General features: G+C 40.3%; 1 protein-coding gene across 3 annotated transcripts in view; it reads left to right on the forward strand.

Moving 5' to 3' along the window:
* The window catches only part of SLC1A3 (solute carrier family 1 member 3), a 94,413-nt gene that overhangs the window by 63,223 nt on the left and 8,725 nt on the right, over window positions 1–22,465 (forward strand). For all 3 annotated transcript variants that reach the window (XM_073343771.2, XM_073343770.2, XM_073343772.2), the window contains 3 exons: window positions 10,339–10,543; window positions 12,321–12,363; window positions 20,536–20,831. In XM_073343771.2, the coding sequence (XP_073199872.1) occupies window positions 10,339–10,543; window positions 12,321–12,363; window positions 20,536–20,831 (544 nt within the window). The remainder of the gene's footprint in view (window positions 1–10,338; window positions 10,544–12,320; window positions 12,364–20,535; window positions 20,832–22,465) is intronic.

Here is a 22,465-nt window from a genome sequence, read left to right on the forward strand (position 1 = left end):
CTAAAATGCCATTGGCCTTCTTGGCAACAAGGGCACACTGCTGACTCATATCCAGCTTATCATCCACTGTCACCCCTAGGTCCTTTTCCGCAGAACTGCTGCCTAGCCATTCGGCCCCTAGTCTGTAGCGGTGCATTGGATTCTTCCGTCCTAAGTGCAGGACCCTGCACTTATCCTTATTGAACCTCATCAGATTTCTTTTGGCCCAATCCTCTAATTTGTCTAGGTCCTTCTGTATCCTATCCCTACCCTCCAGCGTATCTACCACTCCTGCTAGTTTAGTATCATCTGCAAATTTGCTGAGAGTGCAATCTACACCATCCTCCAGATCATTTATGAAGATATTGAACAAAACCGGACCCAGGACCGACCCCTGGGGCACTCCACTTGACACCGGCAGCCAACTAGACATGGAGCCATTGATCACTACCCGTTGAGCCCGACAATCTAGCCAGCTTTCTACCCACCTTATAGTGCATTCATCCAGCCCATACTTCCTTAACTTGCTGACAAGAATACTATGGGAGACCGTGTCAAAAGCTTTGCTAAAGTCAAGAAACAATACATCCACTGCTTTCCCTTCATCCACAGAACCAGTAATCTCATCATAAAAGGCGATTAGATTAGTCAGGCATGACCTTCCCTTGGTGAATCCATGCTGGCTGTTCCTGATCACTTTCCTCTCATGCAAGTGCTTCAGGATTGATTCTTTGAGGACCTGCTCCATGATTTTTCCAGGGACTGAGGTGAGGCTGACTGGCCTGTAGTTCCCAGGATCCTCCTTCTTCCCTTTTTTAAAGATTGGCACTACATTAGCCTTTTTCCAGTCATCCGGGACTTCCCCCGTTTGCCACGAGTTTTCAAAGATAATGGCCAATGGCTCTGCAATCACAGCTGCCAATTCCTTCAGCACTCTCGGATGCAACTCGTCCGGCCCCATGGACTTGTGCACGTCCAGCTTTTCTAAATAGTCCCTAACCACCTCTATCTCCACAGAGGGCTGGCCATCTCTTCCCCATTTTGTGATGCCCAGCGCAGCAGTCTGGGAGCTGACCTTGTTAGTGAAGACAGAGGCAAAAAAAGCATTGAGTACATTAGCTTTTTCCACATCCTCTGTCACTAGGTTGCCTCCCTCATTCAGTAAGGGGCCCACACTTTCCACTGACATCATATGGCAAACCCCAAATAAGGAAGCTACTTACATAAGAACAAGAATGGTCGCCCTGGGCCAGACCAATGGTCCATCTAGCCCAGTATCCTGTATTCTGACAGTGGCCAATGCCAGAGCATCAAAGGGAATGAACAGAACAGGACAATTATCCAGCGATCCATCCCCTGTTGTCCAATCACAACATCTGGCAGTCAGAGGCCTAGGGACACCCAGAGCATGGGCTTGCATCTCTGACCATCTTGGCTAAGAGCCATTGATGAACCAATCCTCCATGAACTTATCTAATTCTTTTTTTGAATCTAGTTATAGTTTTGGTCTTCACAACATCCCCTGGCAATGACTTCCACAGGTTGACTGTGCATTGTGTGAAAAAGTACTTCCTTTTGTTTGTTTTAAACCTGATGCCTATTAATTTCATCAGATGACCCCTGGTTCTTGTATTACATGAAAGGGTAAATAACACTTCTTTGTTCACTTTCTCCACACCATTCATGATTTTCTAGACCTCTATCCTATTCCCCCTTACTCATCTCTTTTCCAAGTTTAATAGTCCCAGTCTTTTTAATCTTTCCTCATACAGAAGCTGTTCCATAACCTTAATCATTTTTGTTGCCCTTCTCTGTACCTTTTCCATTTCTAATATATATTTTTAAGATGGGGTGACCAGAATTGCATGCAGTATTCAGGTGTGGGCATATCAAGGATTTATATAGTGGCATTACAATATTTTCTGTCTTACGATCTTTTCCTTTCCTAAGGGTTCCTAACATTCTGATAGCTTTTTGACTGCTGCTGCACATTGACTGGATGTTTTCAGAGAACTATTCACAATGACTCCAGGATCTCTTTCTAAAGTGATAACTGCTAATTTAGACCCCATCATTTTGTACGTATAGTTGGGATTATGTTTTCCAATGTGCATTACTTAGTATTTATCAACACTGAATTTTATCTGCCATTTTGTTTCCCAGCCACCTAGTTTTGTGAGATCCCCAACTCTCTGTAGTCTGCTTTGGAGTTAACTATTCTGAGTAATTTAGTAACATCTGCAAACTTTGCCACCATACTATTTACCCTTTTTTTCCAGATCATTTATGAATATGTTGAACAGCACTTGTCCAAATACAGATCCCTGGGGGACACCACTATTTACCTCTCTCCGTTTTCAAATCTGACCATTTATTCCTACCCTTTGTTTCCTGTCTTTTAAGCAATTACTAATCCACAAGGGGACCTTCCCTCTTATCCCATGACTGCTTACTTTGCTTAAGAGCCTTTGGACTGCTTTGAGCCTTAAGAGGGACCTTATCAAAGGCTTTCCACAATTCCAGATACACTACATCTATAGGATCACCCTTCTCCACATGCTTGTTGACTACCTCAGAAAATTCTAATGGATTGCTGGGGCATGATTTCCCTTTATAAAAGTTGTGTTGACTCTTCCCCAACAAATCGTGTGCATCTACGTGTCTAATATGTCTGTTCTTTAGTATAGTTTTAACCAATTTGCCTGGTACTGAAGTTAGGCTTATCAGCCATAATTGACAGGATTGCCTCTGGAGTCTTTTTTTTTAAATTGGCGTCACATTAGCTATCGTCCAGTCATCTGGTACAGAAGCTGATTTTAGTGATAGGTTATATACTACACTTAGTATTGATTGGTTAAGGTATAGCTAAGAATATTACTATATAAATTAGGGGCAAACAGGAAGTAAGTTGGGATTCGAAAATAAGGAAAAAAGGAACTTGTATTTAAGCTTGCTGGAAGTTCACCCCAATAAACATCGAATTGTTTGCACCTTCGGACTTCGGGTATTGTTGCTCTCTGTTCATGCGAGAAGGACCAGGGAAGTAAGTGGGTGAAGGAATAAGCCCCCTAACATTCTGCAATTTCATATTTGAGTTCCTTAAAACCTCCTGTACTGACACCTCAGTCTGGGATTGTTCCTCAGGTTTGTCACCTAAAAAGAATGGCTGAAGTGTGGCTATCTCCCTCACATCCTCTGCAGTGAAGACCACAGCAAAGAATTTGTTTAACTTCTCTTTAATAGCCTTACCTTCTTTCGGTGCTCCTTGAGCACCTCAGTCGTCCTTTGTTTGAAAGGCTTCCTGCTTCTCATGTACTTAAAAAAAATTCTGTTAGTTTTTGAGTCCTTTGCTAATTGCTCTTCAGATTCTTTTTTGGTCTGCCTACTTATACTTTTACGTTTGACTTGGCACATTTTATGCTCCTTTCTACTTTCCACAGTAGGATCTGACTTCCAGTTTTTAAACGATGATTTTTTGCATCTGACCAATTCTTTTACTCTGTTGTTTAGCAGAGGTGGTTTTATTTATTTATTTATTTGTTCATTTATTTATTTTTGGTCCTTTTACTATTCTTTTTAATTTGGGGTCTACATTTAATTTTATCCTCTATTAGGGTCTTTTTAAAAAGTTTCCATGCAGCTTGCAGGCATTTCATTCTTGTGGCTGTTCCTATTCATTTCCATTTAACTAGCTTTCCCTTTTTTGTGTAGTTCATCTTTCTGAAGTTAAATGCTACTGTGGTGGGTTTCTTTGGCATTTTACCACCCAGAAAAATGTTAATTTAATTACATTATGGTCACTATTACTGATATTCACCTCTTGGACCAGATCCCTTGCTTCACTTAGGACTAAATCAAGAATTCCCTCTCCCCCTGTGCATTCCAGGACAAGCTTCTCCAAAAAGCAATCATTAATGGTGTCTAGAAACTTTATTTCTGCATCCTGTTCTGAGGTGACATGTACCCAGTCAATATGGAGATAGTTGAAATCCACCATTATTATTGAGTTTTCTATAACAGAGTTCAAAAAAGAGCTAGATAAATTCATGGAGGATAGGTCCATCGATAGCTATTAGCTAGGATGGGCAGGGATGGTGTCCCTAGCCTCTGTTTGCCAAAAGCTGGGAATGGGTGACAGCGAATGGATCACTTCATGATTACCTGTTCTGTTCATTCCCTCTGAAGCACCTGGCACTGGCCACTGTTGAAAGACAGGATACTGGGCTAGATAGACCTTTGATCTGACCCAGTATGACTATTCTTATATATATAGCCTATATATATATAGCCTCTCTAATCTCCCTGAGCATTTCACAATCACCATCACCATCCTGGTCAGGTGGTCAGTAACATATTCTTACTGTTATGTTCTTATTAGTCAAATATGGAATTTCTATCCATAGTGATTCTATGGTACAGTTTGACTCATTTAAGATTATTACTATATTTGATACTATGCTTTCTTTCACATATAGTGCCACACCCTCACCAGAACGACCTATTCTGTCGTTCCTATGTATCTTGTACCCTAGTATTCCAAGATACTAGTACCTATATATCTTGTACCCTAGTATTCCAAGATTCCAAGTCATTGATTTCCACCAAGTTTCTGTGATGCCTATTATATCAATAACCTCACTTAGTACCAGGCACTCAAATTCACCCATTTTATTCTTTAGACTTCTAGCATAAGTATACAAATATTTTTAATTTTCACTTTTTAGTTTTCTGCTTTCATGTGATGTAACTGAATTGGACTCTTTCATTTGACTGTTTCTCTTCAGTTCCTAAGTGTACTTTATCAACTTCTATCCTCTCCTCTTTACTAGAATATAGAGAGTCCCCAGTAGTAGATCCTCCCTATGTGTTGTCTCTTTCTGAACTCCTCTGCAGCTGTCAGCTTTCCTCTAGCTCTTGGTTTAAAAACTCCTTTAAGACCTTTTTAATTTTCCATGCCAGCAATCTCGTTTCATTTTGGTTTCGGTGGAGCCCATCCTTCCTTATAGGCTCCTCCTTTCCCAAATAATAAACCTAAGACCCTCCTCCTTACATCATTGTCTCATCCACACACTGAGACCCTGCAGTTCTGCATGTCTAATTGGCCCTGTGCATGGAACTGGAGGCATTTCAGAGAATGGTATCCTGGAGGTCCTGGACCTTAATCTCTTATCTAACAGCATGAATTTGGTCTCCAGAACCTCTCTCCTACCTTTTCCCATGTCATTGTTACCATGACCACCTCCTCCCCAGCACTGCACATAAGTCTGTCAAGATGTCTCGAGAGATCTGCAACCTTTGCACCTTGCAGGCAATTCACCATGCAGATCTCCCAGTTATCACAAACCCGGCTATCTATATTTTTAATAGTCAAATCCCCCATTACTATTACCTGTTGCTTCCTAATAACTGGGTTCCCTCCCCTTGAGAAGTATCCTCACTCTGAGATGATACCATGACATCATCTGAAAAGAGGGTCCCAACTATGGGATCATTTCCCTCTATTCCAGTTTGATGTTTTCCTTGCCCGAGACTTTCATCCTCCTCAACGGCACTGTCAGAGGCTGTCAGACTGGGGTGGGACCGGTCTACTGTGTCCCAGAAAGTCTCATCTGTGTATCTCTCTGTCTCCTTAGCTCCTCCAATTCAGCCACTCTGTTCTCAAGAGCCCATACTCGGTCTCTGAGAGCTTTTTTTCCTTGGACTGAATGCAACACATATGCCACCTGCTTACAAGGCTTACAAGGCAGGTAATCATACCTGCTGTATTCAGTGCAGTCTCTGGTTAGTTCTTTACCTTATCACAACACAAAACTACAAATTAGCTTACACCCATCTCAGAACAACTTTACTGAGTCCTGTTTGCAATGATTAAGAAAAGAAAATAATAATAATCCAACTGGGTTCAAGAAAATCACCAAAGCACAGCCCTAGGCTAATTTGTATGGCTGTGATCTGGATGGGAAGGAATAAAATAGTGGCTGGTAGTCAACCATTTTTGGTAAGGTGCAGTCTGTAATTATTGTATGCCAATAATTAACTGCAACTCTTTGCACTCCCTCTCAATTACCATACTTGTTGCTACCTTTCCTAGTTCTCAAAACATTTTGTTCAATTTCCTCTCTAGCACCTTTGTTAGGGAGTGATGTACTGCTTTGCCCTTTGTTCCAAGCACTCTGGAGAACTGCGTGTTATGTCTTTATTTCAGCCACAGTATGACTGATTCACACTCATTTCAGGAGAAAAGGGGCAGAGAGTATGTGAAGTGGGGGGCAGGAATTTGGGTTTGTTTTGAATCTTAGAAACCTCTTTTCCCCTAAACATGATTCCCATTCAGCCTGTGTGTGCGTGGATACAAAAATTACCAGCACTCTGCTCACGGTTGCCTTGACAACTTCAAGGCATTCTTGTTTATGGTGACCAGTGGGCCTGCAAGTTTCCCAGGCCCATGGGGAAGGGGAGGGCATACGAAGAAGAAGAAGATGGAGCAGAGATGAATGAGATGGCAAAGTAGTTGAGAGCCAGCAGCCATGTGGGAGAGCGAGCTGCGAGCAGGATTAAAGGGGCACATACATCTCCACAGAACAATGGGAGCTTTTGCTGGCTTTCTATGGAAGAAAAGAATATGTACACAATGGCCTGTGACACATAAAAGCCTCAGAGCTAACTTTATTGCTTCTCCATTAAGGACTTTGCCAGAGACCCATTCAGCCCTAAGAAGCTTCGTCAACCCTTAAAAATAATTAAGAAAATAAAAGCTTTCATTCTTTCTTGCTTTAAAAAATCTGAATTATTTTGGATAATTTTTTTAGTGTTGACACGATGAAAGCTATTGAAAGCTTTGGGCTCAATCCTGCAAAGTGCCAGCAGCTTCTCATGAGGTGCTGAGTGCCCTTTGCTCTCAATGACTTCAGTAAGAGGTGAGGATACTCAGTACCGCCCAGGAGGTGCTGTGAGGTGGAAATTTGCCTTCTCCTCATATAGCGAAACATGATCGTTTGTTAATATTTGTCTCTCAACACTCTATCTTGAACATTTATTTTAGTACTCTTAAAGGTCAAGAACAGGGGGCAGAGCAGTCAGTCCCTCCTTGCCTCAAACTCGAAAATCCTTTGTCTGAAGAAGAAGAGCAGGAATAAGACCAGAACAATTTAAATACAAGGCAACATCACAGCATGAATGCGGAAGAGGAAGCCAAGTTGGAATGCAGCTTAGTCAGAAAAGAGTATGACTCCTGGTACCTACTCAGGGTCTCATCCAAAACCCACTGAAGCCATTGACTTCACTGAGCTCTGGATCAGCCCCTCAGGGTATGTCCATTCTAATAAAAGACACAGGCCTGACCTAGGTCAGCAGACTCAGGTTCACAGAGCTTGGACTACAGGGCTATAAAATTGCAGTGTAGACATTCACAAAAAGAAAAGGAGTACTTGTGGCACCTTTTCTTTTTGTGAATACAGACTAACACGGCTGTTACTCTGAAACCTGTCAGTGTAGACATTCAGGCTTGAGTTGGAACCTGGGCTCTGAGTACCTGCAAGGGGAGCATTTCAAAACTCAGGCTCCAGCCCAAGCCCAAACATCTACACTGCGATTTTATAGCCCAGCAGCCCAAACTCCATGAGCCAGAGTCGGCTGACCTGGTCCAGCTGCAGCTGAGCCACAGGTCTTTTATTGTAGTGTAGACGTACTGTAAGACAACAAATCCAGCTCATCACACTCCCCCCATGCCAGTCCAACAATGAAATATGATCATAGGGTCTGATTCTGCAAAAGTGCTGATCACCTCCAGAAAGGTGTTGAGCAGCCCCAATTCCCACAGACTTTGGGAGCTGAGGCCACTCAGTCCCGGGGTATCTGGCCAGTGGTACAAGGAGATGGTAAAACCTATAAAAGCATCAAGAGGCCAAACCTACAAAATCTCCGGGAGTAAATGCACTCAGCATTAGCCCCCAGTCACCTGGCAAGAGCAGGACAGTATCTCCTGACAGAGGATATAACAGAGACTATACCTGATCTTAGCTAAAATGCAGAGGAAAAAAATACACAGCATACTGTTACTTGTTTTGTAATATAGTACAAGGGGAATAAGAACATATGATCATTTAAACTCAAAATACATAAGCAAAGTTTTGAACAAATTGACTTAAAAAGTGAATATAAATTTATTCTTGATTTTGTTAATCTCACATTTTCTTTCTATCTTTGTTAATTATACATTTTTTTATCACATTGAAGAACTAAAAATAACATAATCCTAACAAATCCCATCTGGTATAAAAATTGTACATGTGCATTATGGAACCAGAAAGGGCCAACAATTACTAAGTTTGTGTTTAGACATATTAGTAAAGTAGGGTGAATATTTGAATTCTTTTGTGGAATTTTGCGGGGGGGGGGGGAGAAAGCAATGCCCATTCCTAGATAAAAGGGCTTTTATGATTTACTTCCTGTTTAAAACAACAATACTAATACTTTGAACTCACTAGTATATAACATACAAGGATCTCAAAGCACATAACAAATATGGAATTAGATTTCACAACATCACAGTGAGGTACCATAGGCAAGTATTATTACCCCATTTTACCCCATTATTACCCCAAATTATCTGAGGCACAGAGGAGTGACAGGCCATATATTCCAAAGGTTGGATTCCCATTTGACAATGCAATTTGTGCCTGTAAAATTTTGTCCTTGCATTAGAAGTATAATGCAGGCAGTTAAAGATGTCAGTATAGCAATCTTCTTCTGCAACATTTTGTGGGTGCAATTTTTACATAAAAAAGGTAGTGCAAATGAAAGGTTAGGCCTAAGTGACATGATCAAATTTACACCAGAAGTCTATGGCAGAGCCTGGAATGGAACCCAGATATCTCTTTTGATCTTAGTTACATCAGTGTACATCTAGGGTAATTCCCTTGTAACTCCAAACAGTGCATATTTACAGCAATTACAATGTATAATAAATTTTACAAAAACTAATCAGTTTAACTAGGTTATGGTTCTTGTTTTAGGTTTGCATATTATTTATGTTCAGATTCTTTATATTCATGGCAGTCCCTTTTTTATATGTTGCATGTTTTACCTATGAGATAGGTTCTCTGAGCACAAAATGGGTGCCTTTCACTGTACTTCATAAATTCAAAGACAGATATAAATGAAGAGACAATGCTCAGATACTATGGTGATTGGTATCAATGTAAGAATCTAGAAAGGCAGACAGACAGAAACAGTAGATACCCTAGGCTAGATAGTGCCCAACACTATATGAGTCCATAAGGAGGAGATGGAGAGGGTATAGAGATCCTTGCCCATCCCTTGCATCATTCCACAGGTGGTAGGTACAAATTCAATGGAAGCATAATTACTGATTTTAAATAGCTGCGTTAGCATTCCAAATGCAGACTGGGAAGGCGTTTCACCCCTTAAAGTGGTTACAGGAGGAGCAGTAACCATATCTGTTGAAAGAGTGATGGATCAACCACCCCAACTGTGCACTTCCTAGGATCCTTGGGAAATTCTTACTTAGGGAGCCACAGTTCCTCTTGGGCCTCCTACTACAGAAAGGCTCCTCCACTTGAAAACCACAATCTGACCCTGTTTGTGCAACCCAGTCAACAGATGATTAAGTAGATGCCACATTGGGCACCCTGGTATCCACATTAAATCAGAATTGCACTAAGATCAGCCAAGTGTTAGGATTAATATCTCAAACTTTTGGGATGCCTACAAAAGACTCCAAATGTTTAATTCATACAATCACAAGGATTTTCTGAATTAAACTAATGTCACTTAATCTATTTGAATCTCCCATGGCTTGGGCCAGAGGTAAACCCAGGTCATTGTACTAAACATTTAAGAACGGCACTCCATGCACACACACTTCTATAAACACATCAGGTAGCCAATATTGTCTGAAGATACTCTGTGATTTCTTCCCTGCCATTCCAGATTAAGTGCATCAGATTTCTATGAAGCATTTTTGGATTACACTTAATCTGATAACCAAAACTCAATGTATTATCTCTGTGGTACAAAGGAATTGCCACATCAGATCAGACCAATGGTCACTCTAGTTCCCTATCCTGATTCCAACAGTTGCTAAAACCAGATAATTCAGAGGAGAGTTAAGCTCTCCTAACAGATAATTATGTAATAACAAGCATGGGGGGCGGGGGATGTAACAATAGCAGCACTACCTGTGAAGAGGAACAGAGTAGTTTTACTAGGCCAGTATAACTTCGGTTGCTTTAAATGTACTTGTTATTAGAACTCCTCTCACAAAGCCTCAGGTTGCTGAGTTTACAATCTTCACGCACAGTTTTATGAGGTGAATGTCCTTGTGCTTAAATTTATTAGGAACGGCTGCCCTGGATAGTAAAGCATCAGGGAAGATGGGAATGCGAGCAATTGTCTACTACATGAGTACTACGATCATTGCTGTAATAATTGGCATAATCATTGTGGTTATCATCCACCCTGGGAAAGGTACAAAGGAAAATATGCACAGAGAAGGCAAAATTATGCAAGTGACAGCAGCAGATGCCTTTCTTGACTTAATCAGGTACGGCTATTATATTGTACATCTTCTGTAGCAATGGCAACAACAGCAATATTTAGATGTACATCACAAGGAAAATTAACACAGAAAATCTGGGACAGTGACTAGCTAAACTAGCCAAACTTCATTTGAAGCTGGTGATGCCAACAGTGTCGTTACAAAATACAGAACTAGCACAGTAAGTACTTTCAAATAAGCAGCCGAACAAAGTGGCAAGGAAAGAAACTGCTTTTAAAATTCAAAGCAATGTTGTGCTCAGAAACCTGCTTTACTGCCTCCACAAGTTCCTCTCCTTGCCCGCATACTACATCTTCTAACACCAAGTTCCTCTCCTCTCCTTTGCCCCCGTCTCCAACAAGAATCTCATTCCACCTGAATCTATTCATTTAGTCATTCATCTTCCTTTACATGGCGGCCCCTGCTTTGGGGCCATATGGTTACCTCTGCTCAATTTGCATTGAGAAGAGAGAGAAACTAGGGGAAAGTAGATAAAATGCATGGAAGAATGGAGCAGAAGCAATGTAGCCTGTTTTCTCCAAGCTAAAAGAAACTCTGCAGTGCCATTTCTGTCCAACCGATGTTCCACAGGTGTGCCAGGAAGTGGGGAAGCAGATAATGAATGTGAACCCAGTGGCTTTACCACCAAGAAATTCAGAAGAAGTTCATGCTTTGTTAACTCCAGCAGAGAGGGTCACAGAGCACAGACATGGATGGAGGCCTCCGAGAGCCAGGCTGCCAGGAAGGGGGTCTCCAGAATGGAGCAAGAAGAGGCTTTCACTCACCAAGATAATTAAATTTCAGCATTGTGGAAAAAACACTTGTAATACGTATAAAATATTACTCTAAAATACTGTATGCCACGTCAAATGTACTTTAAACATTAGAAAGAGAGCTATATGAACGGATTTTTCAGTTTGCTGGCAATTTCAAAAAATAATTAAAAAATTGTTTTGGATCAAATGAAAAATAAAATTTTTCAAAATTTTAGGCAAACTGAAAACTGAAAAAAAAATTGCTTTGGGTCAAACAAAATGAAACATTTTTGTTCATTTTTGTACATTAATGTTTTTTAATTTAAAAAAGTAAAATAAAAGGAACTTTCAAAACAAAAAGTCATTACAGATCAAAAAATTGAAACACTTTGTTTGGAAAGTGTCAAAACAAAATGTTTCAGTATTTTGGGGGGAATTTTGTTAGGTTTTTTTTTTTTTTACTGAAACAATTTGGCAAAATTGACGTGAATATGTGAAATGTTTAAGTGTCACTGAATCTGCATCATTTGCTGAAAAAAATGTTTTGGTCAAAAAATTTCATCCAGCTCTAATTAGGAAAACATATTGACTATTCCCTTTTAGTAATCACAATACCCTAGATTGTGTGACTGTCAAAATGTCAGCAGTTTTCATTTGAAAAGAAGCGGAGTTGCATTTCATATTGAGCAAAGTTAATCTGTATCCAGATCATTTTAATAAATACCTATACCAAAAAAGAGTCAGTACAGACCCTCTAATCGTGTTCATTTGGCAAACCCACCAACATTCTGTTATGTAGGATTTGAAACACAGTTCTTTACTCGCTTGCCCAAACCATCCAAAATTTTGTCCTGAAAAGGTAATAAGGTAATACTATAAATGAGGCCCTATTCACTATAACATATACACATGTATTTTTTCATCTTAGTGATCCTTCAGTAATCAGTTTATCCCCATCAGCTGAGCTACTGGTTAATATGTTGCTAGAATGTGATTAATATTTCTGACATTTTTTCTCCTTTTCACAGAAACATGTTCCCTCCAAACTTGGTGGAAGCCTGCTTTAAACAGGTAAAAATGTGCTGTTATTTCTAATTGAAACTCCAGTGTGGTATCTTTCATGTAGTAAATTAAAGACTGATATGTTATTCATGTATTTTTAAGGAACAGCCAATGATTTTGCTTGTCCTTACAGCAGTCATGGACGTGTACTATTATTTTTCAGCTAAAGAAAATGAACTAAAATGGGTGTTTGTTTTTGTTCATTTGTACAGTGGTACTTGTTGTGAGAACTGGGAAAACCCACCTGGGCCAGCAAGCTCAAAAATTAAAACTTCTCCAGATTTGCGTGATTCATGAGCCAAAGGCAAGCTTAATGAAAATCAATGGAGAATTTTCTTTTCAAAGACAATATTGGGCTCAGGGGGATGAAGAGATGGTGAATAATCAATGTACTATTGGTACAAAGGCTGGAACACATCCAGGAATATCACATGGGAAGTCTGCAAAGAACATAGGTTGGAAGTAGAGGAGCTAACTCTGCATACTTCAAAAGCAAAGCATATAGGTCAAATTAATATAAAGCATTGCTTGTACTTCTCACTTACTGCCTGATGATAAGGCAGGAATGCCACTTAATTGTTACTTATTGTGTTCCTCCACCTGTAATCTAGCCCTAACCAACATTCCTGTTAAAAGGGAAAAATAAAAGAGACTAGTGAGATTTTTAAATTCCCTTAAAAAACTTTGGAGGGCAATACATGAATACAGTGAGCTTTCTACATATACATATATATTGCCATGAATATGATTATTTCTTTCTGATACTGTAGTTTCTCATCTTTAGCTGATGCTATACACCATTCATTAGTGCAGTGGTTCTCAAACTTTTGTACTGGTGACCCCTTCACATAACAAGCCTCTGAGTGCAACCCCCCTTATAAATTAAAAACACTTTTAAATATATCGAATACCATTAGAAATGCTGGATGCAAAGCGGGGTTTGGGGTGGAGGCTGACAGCTCGTGACCCCCCCCCCCCCCGTTGAATAACCTCACAATCCCCTGAGGAGTCCCAACCCCCAGTCTGAGAACCCCTCATTATGTATCAGAAACTTTGCCTGGAGCCATAGCTGTATCTTGAGGCTTCTCTATGCCTTACAATATCTTTAAAATGTCTCATCTTCATGTGTTCAGCACTCAAGGGGTCTAGTCTTATTAAATAGTCTCAGTAACACTCCAAGCTACCGTGGAAAAGAGTTCTGAACAAACACCTCAATGAGGCCAGTTTAAATGACTGATAGCAGTGAACAGCAAAATAGTTCATATTAGTTGTTTTAAACCCAATATATGCAAGGAGATTTTACCTTAAGTATGAGAGTTAAATTTTTATTTAAATGCACAATTTCCACTCTATACAATGCAAGAACTGTTATGCAAATAAAAATGTTCTGTAGGTTTTGTTGACAAACATACCATGCTTCACAATTTACTCACAGTATAGAAGAGTTGCCAGAAATAGCTGAATAAATAGGAGATATTTAAGGACAATTGTTTCTGGCTGGTCCCTTTCATCATTAGACTGTGCTTACTGAGAAAGCATCTCTTTAAATCTGTCCATATCGGCGTTATTAATGTTTAAATCATACCCTTGAACTTCAAATCAAGTAAGATAGATACAATACAGTGCAACTTTTAGAAACTAGAAATTATTTTATCATCAAATCTGTAATATAAAATATCAATCCATTTCACAGCAGAAGTAATTATGGACCAGATTTACAAAGGTATTTAGACATCAAAATACAATGGCCCTATAGACTTCTTTTCAAAAACTTACCTTAAGGGTTTTTGGTGTGTTTCTCAGAAGACTTGTGAAGAAGGTATTATTTAACTTGCATAGTCCGGTTCACTAACATTCTAAATATTGGCATAAAGACTGAAAATTCTGATACATATATTTCATAATCCTTTGCTCCCAAGAGATTACAATGATGTGTGGCTGCAGAAATATGGAAACCATAATTGCCAACAACTCAATATCCAAATTGGCATCAAATCTGCATCAAAATCAAGCAGTTGTGATAATCTTTTGAAAAATAAGATTATGTGGTGAATTCTGTGGTCACACGGTTCTCAGCTCTGTTGTCTCCTTCAAAAATGAATGTATTTGCTTGAAGAGATTTGCCGAATATGCACTAGAGCCTTTTCTTTCTTTATCCTTCTAGCCCACACAGGAAATAATGTAATGAAATATACTGAGGTTTTATCCCCCTGCCTTACATAGAAGTACTGTATAATGATTCTGTTTGAATCATTGGGGTTTGAATCTATGACCTTCAGCACTGGAAACATGAGCCTTTACCTTTGAATTAAAAGAGTAGCTCTATTAAGCAGCAGTGGAGCAGACCAGTTATTTCCAAATGTTGTACTCCGTCCTCTCATGGGCTACAGCCCATGCTCACATATATATCAACTATTAATGGTATGCTACAATACTGTGATATACGACATTATATTGTCCTTACTGTGACTCATTTCCTTGAGGTGGACGCTTGTTTTCCATTTGCATGACTGAGGAAAGCAGGAGAAAGGGGAACGTAATCCGGGAACATAATCCCCATTCTGCTCTTGCTTCCGCTTTCCTTTCCACCCTTCAGCCCTTTGACCACCCCCACCTCCTACTCTGTCCCCCTCCCTGCTCTATCAGCAAAACCCCGAGGCAACAAGCTGCTGCCTCCTCTCCCTGCACTCCCCCTCTCTGCCAGCAGGTATCTCCACAAGAGCTGCACCAGCAAGAGGAGTGGTGGAGCAGACAGTCTCTCTGCACTCAGCGCCAGCACCATAGCAGCCACTGGTGGGCAGGGGGAGTCACTACAGGGCAAAAAAGCCCTCCTCAGTTCCTGTTGGGTGCATGCGTGGGATGTTCGTCAGAGCTGGGAAAACCCTGCCAACAAATTCCCAGCAAAAATGTAGCACAAGGTTGTCAGGCCCCCACCACTGGGCTCTAGCCCCACAGGCTGAGGGAGCCTATAGTGGACTTTTATGTGGTCCAGGCACTAGAGAGGGACAAAGACCCACACTGCCCTGGTGTGTCACGCTGGAAAGAAAGGTGCTGACACATAGATTTTGTCAGGAAATATAAAGTGCTCTCCCCCTCCCCAATAAATCAGTTTTACCAGCTCTGGCCCCCTGCTTTTCCTCAGGCAGTTCATCATCACTACCAACCTCCCATTCTAATCTAGGCAATACACTTCCCTAGATGTTTGGGAATTGCCTAGGTCACTGTTTTTTGTGTTACTCTCTTCTCCCACTGTGGAAGAACACATATACTACTACCTCCCTGTCTCTCTCAGCATCTCTTCCAGTGCATCAATAAAAGGTTCAGATCACTGCTAGCCCCATAGGGTTAAACCAAATTGTGTGAGTCTTTACACCAGTTGTGTACATCCATGTGATAAGTGTCAGTCTTCATTCCACTGTACATTGACAACTTGTTTTTGCGGTTTCAACTAGCAGTGGATGAATCTCAAAAGATTCAGTTCCAGTCAGTATCCAGATAGCTCGGGTGCTTATCTGAAGCTTAGATGAATTTATTCAAACTCTTCTCCATTCATAATCCCCATATTCTCTCTCACTCGTGACATTCTAATAGATCCCTGGCACTGCCTTCTGTCTCTGACCCTGATCCCTTCATTTCTTTTCCTCCCCTAAATTTGAAGAGCCTATGGTATGACCCAGAAGAATTAGCAACCTGCAGCTGGGGTTCACATTCTGAGGCTATGTCACAGGGGCGAGGGAGACCAAGATGAACTGGATGGTCATGGGGAAGGAAAGGAAGCACAAGAGCTTGTGGGATGGTCAGCATTTTAGCGGTTTTCACTTGAAAATAAGTGGAACCTGAAGCCTATTGAAGTATCACAAAGAAAAATTTGTGGCACCTAATATTGGAAATCAAGAAAGTCTGACATAAGAGAATGGCAAGGTTCATCCTGCTAACTGTATTTTTTCTGAACCTGTTCATCCATTTATTATTATTCTTTCCTGCAAGTCCCTGCACAATGGAACAGAAGTGTTTCTCATTTTTGCTCTTATAGTGTATTTCACATTGGTAGTGGCAGGTTAGGAGGTTTGAGCTGGTACAATGGTCACCATTAAAAAATATTTCACCAAAAGTTATACCACGTATCCGAGTCACCAAATTTACATTATATTCTAATTGCATTATCTCACATACCATGGTGTTACCTCTGTTGTTAAAAACTGAATTTTAATAGTAACCATTTTATGTCACTATCTTTTTTGCAAGTTGATTACTGAAGTGTTCGACTACACTAGTACGAGTTTGCTAATTTAAATGTTATGCAGTAAATACAAATCAAATTGCTTTCAATGGTTTGTATCACCAAATACAGTGATGATTCATTTTAGTATGTAAGGCAATCAATACTGTTTGTTTTCATACTAGGATAATTTAATTAAAATTCATCTTGAAATATATTATTTATTACTGAAAGAACACCATAGTTTGCAAAAGTCCAATAATGCCATTATTTTAATCTCTATAATGCTATCAAGGGAAAAAAGGCTCTACCTTGAAACGAAGGGGCCATATCCGCCACTGGTATAAATTAGCATAGCTCCATCGGCTTGTGAGGATCTCTGGCCCATCATGTATTGGTAACTTGGACATGGTGTATTACTGCCAAAAATATAACAACCTTGTTTTCCTGATACCCCAGTCCTGCAATGCTTTTCTTACATGAATAGCCTTAACTCTCATGAGTAGTTCCATTGAAGAAATAGTCAAAAGAATAAAGACGCGCAGTATCAGTAAGTAAGACATTAAAATGTCACTTTGATCGAACTCTACCAGAGTTCAGTTTAACACTGTAATTTATAGAAATATCCTCACCCAGCCCCCAATATATAGCTTGTGCCTTTCCCTTCACATAAGGGCCCACACAGATAACCTAGTCATCCTCCCACTGAGATGCAGTAGCTGTCTACTTAAAAGTGACCATCTTCTGGTTCCCAGCTTGGACTGAAAAGGGCTGGGATTTATTAGCAGTTCAGGCACTGCATCTCAGTTAAGGAGACTGTGATTTGTTGTATAAACTCCACACTGGAACGAAAGGGGTTAAGGAGAAACTCAGGGCCCAGGTGACTCTATCCAGCCCCACCTGCAAAGCATGTGCCAGCTGGAGGTGGAGCAGAAGGGACCTGATAGGGCAGGGAGAAAAAGCTATCTTGAGAGCTCCTGAAGAAGGGCTCTGCAGAAACCTTTTCCCTGAGGGAAAGAGCCTGCCTGCTGAGCCCAGAGGGGCTGAAGGTTCAATTATTCTCTTCTTCTTTCACTACTTTGAGGCAAACTGCAAGGCTTTGGTGAGAGAGTGGGTGGTAGGAAGTGGTCTGGGGAGACAGCTTAAAGGCAGTCCTGGGTGCTGGACATTGGCCTCTTACAAGACTCTGGGCCACAGACTAATGGAGTAGGGGGCCTGGGTTCCCTTCCGAATCCCGCTTGTTAAGAAGGGCATGAAAATCCTCACTTCCAGACTCTCCCTCGGGGAAGGAAGCAGAGGATATAGACCTTTAGAATCCTGCAGCAGGGATTGGACACCCACAGGGATCAATAGATAGACTAAAGGTTCCCTCAACCCCAATCCTGAGGGTGGGGGACACCATGACTTCCTTAGGACTCTATCAACCTGCAAATAAATAAGACTGATGGGTGACTTGACTGAAGGATCATGACTGTAGCCAAGGGGAAATATTGGAGGTGGGGCAAGCAGAGGCCTAGCCCCCTAACCACTAGGTGATGCCACCAATGAACACAGTCCATCACAGAGACTTCAAAGCAGTTGCTCCTGGAAATGTTGCTGCCGTTGGTACTCCTACATAAATGGCAGCAAGACTTGTTGAACAGCAGCCTGCGGTTGATGCTGATGACTCAGCAATTCCATCATCGATTTCAAGACCTCCTACATTTACTCCCTTTGTGAAGAAGCTGTTTCATCTTGCCCTGACACTATCTGTATGCAGGTGGAGTTCCCACCCTGCTCCTAACACAATACACTCATTGGCTTCAGGCCAAACTTACCCTCTTCTTGGGGTTTCCTTGATTGTAACCTAAAAGGCAACAATAAAATATATATAGCCTATATTTTCAGCCTATATTTTCTCCTGAGACCAACTAGAATTCTTCCCTGCACTAATACTGTGTCTTACACCCTAGTTTTCTGTGCCTCAGAATGACACCCATTATGCACTCAGACCCTTTCATATCCTGGTCTGGCATTAAAAGGATGACATAATCTGGCTGACAGGGTGAGTCAGAAGAAAAGCTCTACATCTGTGCAGGGTTCTAGCACTTGACATCAGGATGAATCAGCAGAAGAGTTCTGAATCTCTCTGTACGGTCCTTGAACTTGATACCCTATTTCATGCCCTTAAAGATAATATTATCTAATAAAGGATCAAGTGTTTCCCTCTATTGAAATGGAATTTGAGAACTGGTGCAAGATGGAAGACATTAACTCAGTGTCTCCTAAGTCTAATTTAAAAAAAAATGATTGTGTAATTTACATACCCACCACTCCTGCACATTCACCGCTTGCAGACCCGTTGCATTCATAAAGCCTCCTGGGCACTTTTTTCCCCCTAAAAGCAAGAATACAAATATATAAGTCACAATTACCATTGCTAGGTGCATGGAAAAAGAGTTGGAAATGTTTGAAGTACCACATCAGATGGTACCTGGAGAGATATTACTGAGTCAAATAAATAATATTCCTTTAATTATAAATTCTAGGTAATTTCCATTTCTCAGATTGCATGATTAGTGATTAGTGGTTTCTTTACAAATTTTATTTAAAACCCTTGAATATCTGACTATTTTGACAAATGTGTCCTTGTATAAAAGGTTTCCACTAAATCTTCAGAAAGGTACTTCCACTGGGAGTTAAGGACTGAATCCACCTTCCTGACTGCAATGGTTAAGCAAATATTCTTGAGCAGTGCATCAAGAGTGTGTGTCTGATGTATGGAATCTAACCATACCTCAGACCAGTTGAACTCTTTTCTTCCCCTACACTCAGGTTCCTGTTCTTAGTCACAAGAATGCCAACTGTGCATTCATTTCACTTAAAAACTTCCAAAGTCTTGCAATAGTTTTGAACTATTAATAATATTAATAATACTGAATTCCTTGGGTCTGATCCTCATTATCAGTGGGTAGGTGTAATGGGGTAAAATTATCAATATTGCCTAAGTGACTTAGATGCCTAAATACCATTGGGTGCAATGAGATAAAAGTTCCTGAGTCACTTAGGTGCTTTTAAAAAATGTTACCCAGGGAGGTGTAAAGATGCCTTTATGTAAATGAGAATTAGGTTCCTTGTGTTTAGACAGGATAGGGCTGTGATTTGTTTTCTGGTACAGATATAAATATGCAGGATATGAAATTATCCTGGGAAAAATAGAAATGAATACATTGTGGAATATTATTTTCAAAGCAAAGATTTGGAGAATGCTGAGAACTTGAATCTCATTTGTCCACCTGATGTCAGTGGTCACACGAAACAAAATTATTTTGTAAAAAAGAGGTAAATCAATAACAAATGGTTAAAAAGAGAGAGAAAAATTCATGGCTTTGTTAGGGAAAAAATATGTAAAAGTCCTAATTTCAGTATTTAAAAAAGGAAAAGTCATGATACTTATATTATCCTTACATTTATTTTTCCAGTAGAAAAGTATGAAATATCTGTAATCAATAGTTTAAAAGCATATAAAGAGCCAAAAAAGGCCAATTCATGGAAGTCTTGCTGAGTAGTAGGCAAACTCAGTGAAAAAATCATGACTCATTATAAAAACAAAAACTAAAAGACACAGTTTTGTCACAAAAATCATATCTCTGACAAACATAGAGCTTTGATCAAGCATACAGCTTTCATCAAAGCTGTATGTTTGAAATATTAATCTGAGCACATGAATTCTTGAAAATAAGGGTGAAATGCTGGCTCCACTGAAGCCAATGTGAGGTTTTCCATTTACTTCAGGAGATCCAGAATTTCACCCTAAAACTTTATTTTACCCCTAAATATGACACAAACTAATAACTCAAAAGACATTTTAAAATTGGGAAGTAATACTGCTAGTTTCACATGAGAGTGATAAATGACAAGTGTACTCATCTGTTTTTGCAGTAAGTCACTCTGTTTTCTGTCTTTTCTTCTTTTTTTTTAAGTTCAAAACAAACTATGACAAGAGAATATTTAGAGTAGCAATTCCACCCAATGAAACATCCGTGGTGGCTTCCGTAATAAACAATGTATCAGAAGCAATGGAAACCCTAACTCGAATGAAAGAGGAGGTGATCCCTGTTCCAGGTGCCGTAAATGGAGTGAATGCACTGGGACTGGTGGTCTTCTCAATAAGCTTCGGATTGGTGATTGGGAACATGAAGGAGCAAGGGCAGCCATTAAGACACTTCTTTGATAGCCTTAATGAAGCTATCATGAGATTGGTAGCTCTAATCATGTGGTAAGTGCCTCTGTTAAGTGCTATGTTAAATTATTATGTCAAAATGTTTTGAACATTCAGCACCAGCATGTGCTGGATACTGAGTACCTGTGTTTCATAGGAGATCAGATTAGAAATTCATTGTTCAGCTTTGCTGGAAGGAGGACAGGAGAGACTGGCTGTGATTTAATTAGGCCACACGTTTATTCCTAAATGTCAGTGAGTACCTGGCAGATAAAAGTGTACAATGCAGGTAATTCCATAATCGTTTACATATATCTGCTATCAGCCCTCCCCCTTTACCCATCCTGGTCCCCAGCCAACCAACTGCTGGAATCTCACCACCTCTGCCGCTCAAATGTAGATTAAGAGGGGCTATAAAAGAGGTGGGGTTGGCTCCTTGTTGTGCCAGTCATAGGAGCCCTGAAGCCCCCCTTCTCTTCATTTAAAGAATATCTCCTTTAAATCCTTTACCAATCCATTTTATATGATCACTGTATCCCGTCCCTATTGAGTACCTGCACTAGATATCCACCCACATTTACATAATGAGTCGAGACATTGTAGCCTAACCGTCATTTCATGTTTGCCCCAACTAAGCCCCCAACCCACTGTAGGGAAGGTGAAAAAACCCACCTTGCCTTGGCCAATCTGGTGGTATGGGAAAAATGCCTTCCCAGACCCCTGAGAAAGGAGCAACTGGCGTCATCTGCACAGCGGATCATGAAAAACCTGGTATTTAACTATTTCTTGGGGGTGGGAGGATTGGTGCTGCTCTACCTGATCCAGGTAAAAAGAGGGCTTTTCCTGCATCAGCACGGACCTAAATAGTCTTCCCTCTCTTTCCAGTCACTGGGGGCAGGGGATGGGTCAGCACACTGACCTGGTCTGAAGCTACTGCAGCAAGTCACTCTCACACTCAGCAGTCTTTCCAGGGGGGCAGCCTTTCCAGCCTAAAAAGGGCCACACATCTTTTCCTTCAAGCCAGACAATGCCCCCACAGCTTAATGTACAGTGAGGTCATCATGGTCTCTTCTGGCCTTAAAAATCTATGAATCTAAGAATCTTCTGCTGCTGAAAATTGGTATAGCTCCATTGACTTCACTAGACCTACCCCAACTGACAGCTGCTGAGGATCCAGTCCTGAAGGATAATACCTGTTTAGCTATTTATAACTAAACATAATGTTTTAAAATTGAGTTCTGCACACTGATCATCTGAAAAGGATCTAAATATTTTAATGTATATTCATCTCTTGATGCATGTAAGTAATTCCTATTGTCATTACCATTAAGAGGTAAATATACTCTTTAGAGTCCATGACAGAGTTTGCTTGGCATATAAAGATTCTCTTACCGTACCTAACTCTTATCACTCCTTCCCTCTAACTCTATAGGGAGGAAGAGATAGGCACCTTGTCACAATCCCATTCATCAACAATATGCCCATTATTTTCATTAGTTCAGAACACTATTTGCGTTTGCAATGTGCATAGCATAGTAATATGTCACTACTATTCACAAATGTTCATTCTCCTGTGAATTGTTGTTAGTTTTTATATGGTATTCCACAGACAAATAAAAATTAAATCCCTGTTCAGAAGGGTTACCATAAAATCTTTACAAAGTCTAACATTTCTCAGTCAGAGGCCAAAT

The sequence above is a fragment of the Lepidochelys kempii genome, chromosome 5 (assembly GCF_965140285.1).
Source record: "Lepidochelys kempii isolate rLepKem1 chromosome 5, rLepKem1.hap1, whole genome shotgun sequence".
NCBI classification, from domain to species: domain Eukaryota; kingdom Metazoa; phylum Chordata; order Testudines; family Cheloniidae; genus Lepidochelys; species Lepidochelys kempii.